General features: G+C 37.5%; 1 protein-coding gene across 2 annotated transcripts in view; it reads left to right on the forward strand.

Moving 5' to 3' along the window:
- Positions 1-4,805: 4,805 nt before the first annotated feature.
- ABCC2 (ATP binding cassette subfamily C member 2) overlaps positions 4,806-14,163 on the forward strand; it is a 52,239-nt gene continuing 42,881 nt past the window's right edge. The window contains exons 1-2 of one of the 2 annotated variants that reach the window (XM_016124245.2): positions 4,807-4,952; positions 6,552-6,725. In XM_016124245.2, coding sequence (XP_015979731.2) covers positions 4,923-4,952; positions 6,552-6,725 — 204 coding nt within the window. In that variant the 5' untranslated portion in view covers positions 4,807-4,922. Of the gene's footprint in view, positions 4,953-6,551; positions 6,726-14,163 lie in introns of both variants that reach the window. The other variant, XM_016124246.2, reaches the window with a different exon arrangement.

The following is a 14,163-nucleotide window of genomic DNA, read 5'->3' on the forward strand; positions in this document are numbered from 1 at the left end:
TATTTTTAGAAAATGATCCCACTCACACCATGTCACTCTCAAGGTCCTTTTGTTAATCTCAGTGAACATTTCAAGCATAGCCAACTTGCTCTTACAGGTACTTACTTGATAGACAAGCCCAGTAGGTAGATCCTCTTCCATCTGCAACTAGAAAGGTAGAGGACCCACATCATTGCCAAAGAACAGCTCAGATATTTAGTTAGGTATCTGTATGTAAGTTCTTTCACACGTGAGGGAGATTGTCATTGCACCATTTTCAACAAACAAAGGTAAAGCCAGGATTTATAGAAGGGAGGAAAACATAGTTTAAGGAAAGTAAGGGTTTTTCTTGATTAAGCTGATTATCTGGAGGGCATTAAAGAGACAAGTATGGGAAGGCCAATGTAGAGTAGGCTGGCTGGGGCATCAGGGGAAACAATTCCAGATATTTGTGAAATTTCTAAAAAGTCTTTGGAATTTGGCTGTGAAGCGTGCATGACAAACTGTCTAATGTCTGCCAGTGTACCATGAGCATCACCAGGTAAGCCAGGTTTGTGCCATTAATTTCTCTCATCAGAATTTCTCATTTCCCCAATTTGGTCAAAATTAGCTCTTAAAGAAATGGATTCAGACATGAGGATTTCATTTTCCTTTGAGACAATATCATCAGTTGGATGTTGACTTGGGGTAATGGCCATATAAAATTTAATCATTCAAATATTTAACAGTGGAAGAAGGTAATAAGTACGAGAACAATCATAAATCCTTAATGAACGTTTGGCGCCCTGTTTTTATTCAGGTTTTATTTATGCATTTATACATTTATGTGGTAAGTATGGGAAGGTCATTTGATTACATAATAGTAGTTTAGAATGTGCATATTGAGAAACTAGGAAAAGTTGTTTATGGTAAACATAATGAATTTCTGTCCAAATTCAGTTGGCCTAGTTATGGAAAACAAATACCCTGAGTGTATCTAGACAAATCATAAAACATAATCACATAAAAAATAATTAGACCACTGCTTGCATCACGTTCCTGTTTTTATGTTCCTTGGGTTTATTTAAGACTTTAGTATGCTAATCAAAAAAAGTTAACCCCCGTATGTTAAAGATTTTTTTCCTGTCTGTTTTAAGGATCCCCTAAGATATTGTCCCTTATTAATGTCAAAAGTTCCTACAGAGATCTACTGTATATTTTTATCATCCTTGGTATAGAAATTCCTTTTTCTTGAATATTGACAGCTAATGTGTAAACATGAAAACAAATCTAGAGGTTTAGAGAGAGGAAGAAGGCTCTAATCCCTAGAATTACAGACACCTGTATCCGTGCACAAGCATAGCAAATATACACATTGCATCATATCTCTGATCAGAAGCATATGATATTAACATCTCAAACTTACAGTTATAATTTCCAGAAAATACCAAGATTGTCATGACAAACAAAAGCAAACAAATAAGACTAATAAACTTGTTTTCCCTGTTATCTACCACCTGCCACAGAATAGCTTGTAAGAGCTGAAAAGCTCAATCACCATCTGTACCACTCACCAGACAAGCCAGGAAAGGTGAGCTGTGGACTTAAAGGTGAGCATGGGATGTAAATGGGGACAAGGTGCATCTTCAGGGTGTGTACTTCTCTTGGTTCTGATGGTAGGACTCAGGTGAGAAAATCTTGGTAAAATTCTCTGGATTGTTGTGGAGATCTTTGTTGTCGGTACTGTCCCGTGCTTTCTATTTTCTTGGTAGATTTCATTCAGCCCTTCTGCCTGTTGCTTCCCTTGGCCATCCCAAGAATTATTAGGGCTTCCTTACTCTCTGTGGAAATGGAATTGCATTAGAGCGGTTTCTGTCAGCTCTTTTTAGTCTTCCACAGGTGAAAGCTTGGAGTATCTAGTGGTTTTCTCTCAGCTCTCCCAACTGCTCCCTCTCATTTTGTTGTACTAATCTCAGCAGGTGGTAAAGACCAGTGTGACAAAGAGTTGGGAGTAATGTAGTCTGATTGTTTCTCAGACTCTTCTAGATTCCAATCTATTATGCCAATTCCACACATGGCCTGAAAAAATTTGTTAGAAGTTAGGCTAGTTTCTCCTGAACCTTATCTATGGTAGATATCCCTCTCTGCTTTGTTTCAGGCAGAGATGAAAACTGCTTTGGCTCTCTTTTATCTTACAAGGGTCTTGTAGTTTCTGGAGTTTAGTTCAGAGGTGGGCAAACTTTTTCTTTAAAAGGTCAAATAGTAAATATTTGGGACTTTGTGTGCTGAGGCAAAATTTAATAATTCTTACAAGACCCTTACATATGCTTCCTGCGAAAGACTCACTTCAGATTGAAAGACACACACAAACTGAAAATAAAGGGATGGAAATGATGTTTCATGAAAATAGAAACAAATCAACAAAAGACTGGGGTAGCAATACTTATGCCAGATAAAATATACTTTAAAACAAAGGCTATAACAAGAGACAAAGAACCCAGTACTCTCACTTCTGAGTATTTATTCAAACAAACCAAAAATACTACGGACATGTGAATCCATATGTTCATTGTAGCATTATTCACAATAGCCAAGATATGGAGGCAACCTGGTTGTCTATCAATGGATAAATAAAGTTACACACACACACACACACACACACACACACACACACACTAATCTCAGCAGGTGGTAAAGACCAGGGTGACAGAGTTGGGAGTAGTGTAGTCTGATTGTTTCTGAGACTCCTCTAGATTCTAACCTATTATGCCAGTTCCACACATGGCTTGAAAAAGTTTGTTAGAAGTTAGGCTAAAATGAAATATTACTTAGCCATGAAAAGAAAAAAAATGAAATTTTGCCGTCTGCAACAACATGGACGGACATAGAGGGTGTTGTGCTGAGTGGAATAAGTCAGACAAAGAAAGACAAATGCCATATGATTTCACTCACATGTGGAATCTAAAGAACACAATAAACAAAACAGAAACAAATTCACGGATACAGAAAACATTTTGATGGTTGCCAGTTGGGAGGGGTTTAGGGGGTAGGTAAAAAAGGGGAAGGGATTGAGAATACAAATTGGTATTTTGAAATAGTTATGAGAATATAAAGTGTAGCATAAGGAATATAATAAAAAATGTTGTAATAATTATGTACAATGTCAGATGGGTGCTAGATTTATTAGTGTGATCCCTTTGTTGGTTATACAAATGTCTAATAACTATGTTGAATACCTGAAACTAATATAAGATCATATGCCAATCATAATTTAAAAATAAAAAATTATTTTTTTAAAATTGAACAGTTTTTATTGAAAGACTGTTCATGCTGACTAGTCTTTTTACACTTTATGGTTAAACCGGGGTCACACAAAAACAAGGTTCAGCTGGGTTTCGCCCACTGGTGAAACCAACCCCTGGTTTTGTTCCTTTAGGGTTCTCTGTGTCTTCACTAACAGATTTTTAAAAATCTATAATTATGTGGTCGTTTCAGCTTCTTTCTGTCAGTGTGGTCAGAGATCTGTACCAAAGCCAGAACACTGATATCACACTTTTTTATGACCCTGGGTCGATCTCTTCCCAAGGCCTAAATCATTTTAATACTGATACAGGCACGCAGAAAAGTGTGGAAGACCATCTAATGGTCATCTTCTCATAAGAGGTTAACTGAATGAATGTCCTAATAAAATTTATACATCTTTCAGATGCTGCTAATGCAGCACATATCCACTGGTACTTGTGGTAAATAGTCTTATTATTTGTGGTTTTAAGGTAACCAAAGTATAGTTAACCTTAGGCCAGGCATTAAAGTATACATTAGAATATATATGTATGTATATATTAAAATATACATTACTTTCTTGTTAATTTGTCTCAGTAGATACAGTCCATGTATGCTCACAGAACAAAGAAGTGGGTTTTTTTCTGTTTTGACAACCAAAATGGTTCCACGTGATCCTCTAAATGATGGTGTTTGCTCTTTAATATGTTGACAAGCGTGTCTGGCTGCTATTAATTTAGGGTGCCCTGGTTTTAAAAGAACATTTGCTTTACTAGGTGAAGGAATTACTGAGGAGTTGTTGTCTAATGGATATAGAGTTTTAGTTTTGCAAGATGACAAAGTCCCGGGGATTGGTTGCATAACAATGTGAATACACTTAGCACTACTGAACTGCACACTTAGGAATGGTTAGGATGATAAATTTTATAACACACATTTTTTTTTTTTTACCACAACACACAAAAATTTGCTTTAAAAATACTATTACATAAATAACACCTGATAATTATGGAGAAATCAGAAAATACATACAAGTAAAAAGGAAAATAAAAATTACCCAAAATCCTACAGCTAACATTTTGTTACACAAATGCTTAAATTATATATGTGTGGGTTCACATTAAATATACTATTTTAAAACCTGGGTTTTTCAAAGTTTACACTATTTTTAATCACATTTTTTAAGTTCTATGTTCTTATTAAAAATGCAGAGGAGTAGGATATTTCACATTTCTATGAACTGGAAGGCTTTAAACAGAGGTGAAATGTCACATTTAGGGGTGCCTGCCCCTGCACTAATGCTTTTTTCTTTAGGTCGTGGGTCCCCAGAAAGAAAGGCTCCTCCACTCAGCTGTCAGCCAGCTCTGCTGACATCTTTCAGTGGTTTCTTTTATGCTTACACCTACAAAGTCTTTGATATTTGTGAAAACTAACGAGTCTATTTGTCTCTAGGTTTTCTTAGTCACTTGTGTATCCACGAGGATCATAAAAATATGTATTCGAGCAAGGTTAACTATTAAATTGTTGGGATGAAAGGTCAGGATACTCGCCTTTAATTGGAACATCAGAATGGGAGACAACTCATTGCTAATGCTACTCACCTTCCACCTTCTCTGATGAAAAGAGTAAATAAAAAGTAACAGTCATACGAGAGTCTTCATTCCAGAAGCGCTCCGGGCATCATGGAGACGTTCTGCAACTCCACTTTTTGGGTGAGAAATAATACTTATTCTGTTCTCAAACTCAGAACAAGCAGTATATTAGCCTAGAATGGCCACCAGTAAGAACCAGAAAAGTTAGATGTGTAGTTGGTTGAAAGCTCAGGGTGTTTTGTTTTGTTTTGTTTTGCTTTGCTTTGCTTTGCTTGTTTTAGAAAAGAAAATCATAATATCTTCAGAAGATATTCTATGTGGGAGAGTAATAACTCTCTTTTATCACATGTTTATTGTATCTCAGACTCTTTTCTTGAACAAGGTAGGTACGAAATTGTCTCTCTAAAGAGGAATAGAAAAAGGCTTCCAATTTCAGTACTGTTAGGAGAGGGAATTGCAGTTTGTGGGGTGGGAGGAAGAAGCAAAGGTCTTGCTGAGTCTTGCTGAGATATGTTAATGTTGAAATGATAAGCTATGTTCTAGAGGAATTGGAAGTTAGTGATATGGACTGGAAGTTGAGGCCAGGGATACAAATCTGGGCATCTGAGCACTGAGACAGTGCACCACTGAGCAGAGAATTTCAAGATAAACAGGGTAAGTAACAAATAGTTTAGTGGAATAGAGAATGAGAAGGGACCTTGGATTTAGTGTTTTTGAGAAAGGGTGGTCTGCAAACTCCTAGCATCCTTATTGGAATCACCCAGAGCAATTGTTAAAGTAGTTTAACTATCTTAGATAAGTCTTCTTAATTCTAAAGTTAGATAACTTTATGGAGAGATAAGAAGAGCAAGAATGAGATAGCAGAGCACGTAAGCAGCATTTCCCATCTTAGAAAGCATCTGGGCCCCAGGACCCTAAAGGATAGGACAAGGATACCCCAAGAAGGTGGGGCTTAATAGGCCTACCTTGAGAATTCTCTCCGAGGATTATCTGACAGATCATCTCAGTCAGGCACCTCAACCTTTTCTTTAAAGAGTCTGTGCAAACAGCTACAAAACAATATAACAATATTTTTTGGGAGAGAAAAATTTGCTCTCACGTGACTCAGATATAAGAACTGGTACCTTCCACCCTCATCTGACAAGGACACTTTTTATTATTGCAGAGCGTAAAGACTAGTACAAATAAGCCCTCTGCCTGATAGTGTCATTGCCGCTCCCAGGCTGAAGGTCCACTCGGGTTCCCACATAAGCCTTTGGACTATAAAAGTCTAAATCATAGTGTGAGTAAGCATTCTGCCTGCCTGCCGCCTGCATGTTTGAATGTCTGCCAATGAGTCCAACAAATGCTAAAAGCTAGGATAAGAAGTTTTTATATCCCAGGGAACTATTCTCTTCTTCGAATTGGAGAATGGTCCCTTTTTTGTCCACAACTTGACAGATATAGTGATGAAATTTACTCAGATTAACTGGTGGATAAACTCTCTTAAAGTCACAGGAAGAAAAACTTTTAGAGGTTGAGTTGGCCAGAAAAGTCATTAAATGTCATTAATGGGGTTGAATAGAAAAATACAGCTAGTTAAAGGATCAGGATGAATGTAGATATAGAACTGAGTTAAAATTTTGGAAACAGGGGTTGGGGTGGAGGGTGCGAGCTAGGGCTGGGCTTCTGTCTTCAAAAATGCATGTAGCTAACAATCTTTGCATTTTGGTCCCCCAGAACTCCTCATTGCTAGATAGCCCGGAGGCAGACCTGCCACTTTGTTTTGAGCAAACTGTTCTGGTATGGATTCCTTTGGGCTTCCTTTGGCTTTTGGCCCCTTGGCAGCTTCTCCACATATATAGATCCAGAACCAAGAGATCTTCTATAACCAAACTCTACCTTGCTAAGCAGGTATGGAAATCCCACTATTTTCCAACTAATTCCTTGGCACACCATAGAGACATTTTCTTGGTGGTTAAAATGTCTTCTTCCCTGTCTTTAACCAGCTTTCCCAGGTGCTGCTGTCTCAGGTAGAGCCAGTGTCCCTCTCTCTGCCTGCCCTATGCCTCACTGGTCCCTTGCTGTATTTCTTAGTTCATGTGACTTTGATTTCTACAAAAGAATAATGACTCAAATCTTACGGATAGTAGACTTCCTAAATACCAATGATGGGTCCTCGGTCAGTCAAACACGTAGTTATCGTCTTTTCAGTATTTGAGAAGTGAACACTGGATTTCCTATAAGTTGTTCTAATAAATCAGGAGACTGTAATTCAGTTGGCACCTACTGTGAGGTGAAAAATGTACTATATAACATGTCCTCTGCACCATTCAAGCAGTCTAGCCGCCATTGCTCATCTCTCCAAACTTGGATCTGAAATAGGGCTTTCATTCTCCCAAAGTTTTCCAGAGGTCTAGATGATCATTTGCAGTACAGGAAAGAATGGGGAGTGCTTGCAGTGACTTGCCTGAGTAGAGAAATAATGGAAAGGACAAGAGCTGCAAGAAACTGCCCAGAAGGAATGAAAGGAGGAAGGAGTTCCTTAGCTGGCTGGAGTGGTTAATGCAGAAAAGACCTTGTGGGAAATGAAAGACCCTCAATTGAAGCTGTAAAGCTACTTTATAAAATCCACCATCTGCTTCTTTTCACTAGGTTTTCTCCCTACCCCCATCTGTCCTGATCTTTAAACAAGGTTTTGGAAAGGCAAATTAAACATGACATTCTATGAGCACACACTCCAATAACCTCAGGTTACTTGCACTCTAAAAAGTAGAAAGAACTTGGCCAAAGGAAGTGGTATTTACACTGACACTAGGAGGTAGGGGCCGGGGCTCGGTTTTGTCAGGCCCTGGATAGGAAAAGAACAGCCTCTGGGAGTCAAAGGCAGGATCACTCTCTCCCCTGTTGACCTAAGTGGCCAGGGCAGAGCCTACTACTCAGCAGGCATTTGTCAAATGTTAATATTAAATGTACTCTAAGAATAGGAGTTGAGTCAAGAGTGTGTAGGACTGTGAACATCAAGCAACATGCTTCATTACCCTTGGGGATGAGTCAGAGCCTTTGGTTAGAGTCAGTTAGTAGGCGGATTCTGCCATTTTCTGGAGTGTCCAAGAAAAGCCTGGGTAAATGAGAAATCATCATCCCATCCTAATCAGAGCTATTAATTAGCTTTTTTTTAAAAAAAAAAAAAAAAAAAAAAAAAAGATTTCTTGAGATATAATTCATGTACCATATAATTCTCTCATTTAAACACAATTCTATTTTTAGTATATTCACAGATATGAGTAACCATGATCACGATCAACTTTAAAACATTTTCATTCCCTCAAAAAAAAAAAGCTATCTCCCTGTTCCCCTTAGGTCTAAGCAAAGACTAATCTTTCTGTCTCTATTCTAAACATTTCTCTATTCTAAACATTTTATATGAATGGAATCATATAGTAATTTGTAGTCTTCTATAATTGGGTTATTTCATTTAGCATTAGGTTTCAAGTTTCATCTATGTTGTAGCATATATCAGAACTTCAATTATTTTTATGGATGAATAATATTTCACTCTTTGGATATATCACATTTTTTTAACCTTTATAAACACCAAGCTCTATGGAGAAAAAGAAAGGGAATGTATTAGATTTTCTTTTCTCTATAGTGAATAATTCATTCACCCTTGCTCATAGTCTCAGGAGCTCCATTTATAATTTATACTTCATTTGTTGTTCTCTATCCTGGGAGTGAGAGACACAGATTAGCTTCCTTTTAAAAATTTCAAAATAATTAGTCTCTTCTCTGAAAAAGTTGGAAGTATCATTCCTCACAAACTAAAACTTCACTTCTTCTATGATAACCTTCTTCTTAGCTCACTCCTCAACTTGATTTTCTTTCTCTGATTCCTCTTCTACTTGCCTTGGGATCGTTGGTTCCTCTCTGGCTCTCCTGAACTGTTGTTATTACTGTTCTTGTTTGGTCGCTAGTGTAGTGTTTACCTCATCTGAACTAAGTCGACTTGCTCAAGCAAGCTAGTGAGAGACTCTACAAGTTGTTAGTTTAGATGTGTATCCTTAACTGAAAGGACCTAATCCACAACAGGTAAATGAATAAATTAAATTGCACAATGATGAATGAATAAATGAGCTCACAGTCAGTCCTGGGGGAACAAAGAGAAATTTGATTCTGAAGGTTGTGGAAGTGCTGCAGTATAAGCAAGATACACAGCAAAAATGAATTTGGTGTTGAGCCAGTGAGATGTGGGAATCATCTTCAAGTATTTGCAGAAGTATGACATAGAAGATTGCCTAGCTTGTTCTGAAAAGTTTCAGGGAGCAAGATCAAGGTAAGTAGGTGGAGGTTGTTCCAGGGAAGTTGACTTTGGCTAAATATATAGAAGAGTTTTTTAATAATAACTGTCTGATAAGAGAATCGATTGTTGGGGGTTATGGTCTCTGAAAATATTGAAACTTAAGTTAGATATGTGTCTGCCATGGAAGTGGTGGAAGTGAACACTCTCTGCAACAGGTAGAAGATTCAACCAGAGTGACTTGACATTCAGAAATTGCTGGGAAAAGGAGGACTGTACAGAGATGGATAAATATTAAATGTGGCCAAACCACTCTCCTTTCTTTTTTTTAATATCAATGAGATTGTATCTCCTCAGGAAGTTGAGTTTAGTCAACTCTTAATGACTTGAAGCTCCTCCAATAAATCAGAGATCAAGGGCAATCACTATTAAGGACTTGGTAATCATTAAACAACAACAAGATTTCCCTGATCCTAGATAAGAAAACCTGTGTATGCTCCTGATTACCAAAATAATTCATGGTTATTACAGAAAGTTTGGAGGGCTCTAGAGAAATAGGAATAAAATTAAATCCATTGATAATTGTATCACTCTGATATACTCCTGTTAACATTTGCTGTGTTTCTTTCCACTCTCTTAAGAAAAAAAAAAAAGCAAAAAGAAAAAAAGTCTTTCTCACCTCCCTACCTTCCAGTCCCATTGTCCAGGCTTCCATTTAAAATTATTTTGATGGCTACTTTCATGCCTGCAAACAATATGTTTAAACCTATATTTCTTGATCAATCAACTTCAAAAAAAATCTATTTCTGCCCTCTCTAAAAGAAGAAATTTAGTTCATGACCTCCCAACTTCCTTTTCCTCTCCTCTTTTTCTCAGCCTTTTAATTTTGTATGAGTATTTTCATTTCTCCAGTTGGTTACCTTTAAACCTAAAAATAATCTGCCATCAATTGTAGACTCTACATCTTGATGCCTCTTTAAGATGAGAGAATTAGCGCCCCCAAATTTCTTGGATCTGGAGAATATCCTCAAACAAAGTTTTCAGAAAGAGCAACACTAAATAAACTGTCTGTCCTTATTTTCTGAAAATGTTCATCTAAATATGGGATGCTATGTTCAGAAATCATCTTTTTTTAAAACTCTGAAGATAACACGATATCGTTCTCCCACATCCTATCCTACCGAATTAGGATTTTTCTCACGCCTTATCCTCTCTAGAAGCTTTTTTCCTTTATTCTTGATGTCCTGAAATTTCATGAGATTCTATTTATGTGGATCTTTTTTCATTTAATGAGTTCAATACTTTCAACCTAAGAACTCATGTCTTTCTTATCTCTGAGAAATTTTTATATATTACTCCTTTCATTTTTTTCCTCCCATTTTGAAATTTCATTTCTCCAGAACTTCTTATAGATGAATGTTGGACTCTCTGAATTGACCCTCCTTCTCAACTTCTTTTAAAATTTCTTTTCCTCTGTGTTCTGAAAGATGTCCCAGTTTTATTTCCAGTTGTCCTAAAGAGCCTTTCTTTTAGCAATCATGAGTTTGAGTTTTAAGAATTCTTTTTAATGTCTAAATATACTTTTTTTTTAATAGCACCTATTTTCATATCTCTCTTAGGATATGAATTTTAAAATAATTTAAAATTCTCTCCTATACACTTAATAATGTCTGTTTGTTTCATCCCAGAAGCGATTATTGTGTTTAATTATCTTGGCTGTCTTCTTTGCTAGTATTGGTTTTTCTCAACTTTCTGGTGGCTATTAGTCTTCTCTTCGTTAATATATTAATGAACATATGTGGCTGAAATAGGTCCCTTTTCTACTATATGTCTGTTTCTCCAGCTGGCCTCTTGGTGGGAGGACTGCCTGTGAGCTATGAGTCCTGGGTGACTCTCTGGACTTACCAGCCTCTCCCAGGAGCAGGCACCTGGGCTGTACCTCTCCACCCATACTGTGTGCCAAATGTGCTTACTCCAGATGAAGTTACTCTGGGGCACCAAATGCCCACACTATCCACTGGGGCCTCTTCAGGGAAAGGATTCAATTTCTTTGGAGAATACTTCTGCTTTAGCCTGTTTGGGGGTAGTGGTGGCAAATATCATTACTGCCAGTGGATTTGCAATGATAAGTTGTCAGTGGGGGAGAGAAGAAAGTGACTGGCAGAACTGTACCAGTTCTGGACACAGAACTTCAATTAAGACTGATTTCTGTCCTGTTTCCCATTCTGATTCACTTCCAGGGCTGACTACAAAAAATAGATTTATATCAGTTAAGACTCTCTTACCTCCAAGTCATATCTGTTAGTCTGAACAATAAAGAGTTTATTATCTTACATAGCAAGAAGTTCAGAAGTAGTGCAGTTCCAGCATTTGTTAGTGCAGCAGCTCAACAACATCGACAGGTAGCTGAGTACTTTAATCTTTTTTCTGATACCTCAGCATATCAAGCCAGTTATCAAGCTAGCACATAATTACAGGATAGCTGCAGCAGCTCCAGGCATCACACCCTCAGGTCGGTGTCCAGAGACAGATTAAGAGACCATATGCCCTCATGTATCACTTTAAAAAATAGCTTTATTGTGATATAATCCACATGCCATAAAAGCCACTTGTTTAAAGTATATAATTTAGTGGTTTTTAGCATATTCACAGAATTGTCTGATCCCAGAATATTTTTATCACTCTAAAAAGAAACCTCGTGCCTTAAGCCGTAACACCCTATTCCACAGTCTTCAGCAGTACCCCCGACCCTGACGACTACTAATCTACTTTCTGCCTCTATGAATTTACCTGTTCAGGACATTTCACATATGGAATTATGCAATATGTAGCCTTTAGTGTCTGATTTATTTCATTTAGCATAAGATTTTCAAGGTTTGTAGGTGTCGTAGCATGAATCGGTACTTAATTTTTTTGAAAGTTTTTTTTTAATTGTAGTAAAATGCACATAAGATAAAATGTATTGTTTTAACTATTTTAAGGTATACAAGACAGTGGCATTAAATACATTCATCATGTTGTGGAATCATCACCACTATCAAGTTCCAGAACTTTTTCATCGCCCTAAATGGAGACCTTGTACCCCCCTTTAAATAGCCCTTCCCAGTCCCTCCTCCGCTATCCCCTGGCAACCACAGATCTGTTTTCCGTCTCTATATATGCCTAGTCTGGATATTTCACATACAAATGGAATCCTAAAATCAGTGGTCTGTGTGTCTGGCTCTTTTCATTTAGCACTATGTTTTCCAGGTTCTTCTATGTCGTAGCACATATTAATATTTCATTCCTTTTTATGGCTGAGTAACATACCATTGTGTGGATATCTCATATTTTGTTTATCCGCTCCTCATCAATCGATGGACATTTGGGTTGTTTCTTTTTTTTTTTTTTTTCTATTTTAAGTAATGATATTAGGAACATTTGTTTACAGGTTTTTGGGTGAACATTGGTTTTCTGTTTTCTTGGATATATACTTCAGAGTGGAACTGCTGAGTCAGAATGGTAACTCTATTGTAACTCTGTGTTTTGAGGAAGCGATAAACTATTTTCCAAAGTGGCGGCACCCTTTTATAATTATGCCAGCAATGTATGAGTTTCTAACATAGTAATTTGCCCTTATCTGTGGTTTCATTTTCCACAGTTTCCGTTACCTGCAGTCCACCATGGTCTGAAAATATTAAATGAAAATTTCAGAAGTAAACAATTTATAAGTTTTAAACTACATGCTGTTCTGAGTGACTAACATAGCATAATAAAATAACGTAGCATAATAAAATCCCTAGTCATCCAGCTCCGTCTCCATCCAGTATGTGAATCATCCCTTTGGCCAGCTATATCCACACTGTATAGGCTACCCACTCCGTTAGTCACTTAATAGCTACCTGGATTACTAGATTGAACTATGCTTCTGTAGAGTCACCCTTATTTTATTTAATAATGGCCCCAAAGTACAAGAGTAGTGATACTGGCAATTCAGGTATGACAAAGAGAAGCCATAAAGTTTATGAATGTATACCAAAAAAAGCAGTATATAAAGGTTTTAGTAGTATCTGCAGTTTTAAACATCCACTGGGGGTCTTGAAATATATCCCCCTGAGGATAAGTGGGGACTGCTGTACTCATCCTTGCCAATACTTGTTATTGTCCCTCTTTTGATTGTAGTTATCCCAGTAGGTGTGAAATAGTATCTTATTGTGGTTTTGATTTTCACTTCCCTAATGACTAATGGTGTCTAGCATCTTTTTGTTTACTTTTGGCCATTTGTATACCTTCTTTGAATGAATCCTTTACCCATTTTTAAATTGAGTTGTGTCCTTTTATTATTGACTTAAAAAGAGTTCTTTATCTTCTGGATCTATGTATCACTTTGATCAGGGAATTAAACTTCTCCCAGAAGGCCCCACAAGCTAGTTCCCACAAGCTGTCCCCCATTTCTCTTTGGTCAGAATTGTGTCACATGGCCATGGCTAAAGCAGTCACAGCTCAGGGGAATGGGACCATCATGACTGGTTTTAACTCACCTCATGGGGTTGCAGGTAGGTCCAGATTCCAACCAAGCATGTAGCTGAGCTGACTAGGGTAAATATTTTATGAAAGGAGGTTTGTTAGGAAGAAAAGACCGGTTTTGAGGAGGCAATTCTATCAGTCAGAGTTCCAATAGGAAACAGGCAAAACAGGATAGTGTAAAGAGGTTGTATTTACAAAGGGATCTGGGGCTTAGCAGCAAAGTGTTAGCACTGTAGGTCTGAAGGGACAAGAGTGAAGAGTGAACCTGGTGGGCAGACAGAAGATACCAGCACAGCAACCAGTAACCTCAGGCCCCTTTCACTGTCGCCTTTTCTTGTGTGTGTTTTGGGCCACGGTTTTCTCTGCTTTTGCCCATCACTGTTGGCACATTTGGCTTTTGTCTTCTAAAACTTATCTGGTCTACCGAGCTCACCCTTCTTCATTCATATTCTCAGTGCTATCATGGCTTTATTTCTCGGGTACTTTATCATCATTTCAATGGAATGGGGAAGGATGGGAGATAAACAAGTATATGAAACCTCACATCTT

Source organism: Rousettus aegyptiacus, unplaced genomic scaffold (assembly GCF_014176215.1).
Source record: "Rousettus aegyptiacus isolate mRouAeg1 unplaced genomic scaffold, mRouAeg1.p scaffold_m13_p_6, whole genome shotgun sequence".
Lineage (NCBI taxonomy): Eukaryota > Metazoa > Chordata > Mammalia > Chiroptera > Pteropodidae > Rousettus > Rousettus aegyptiacus.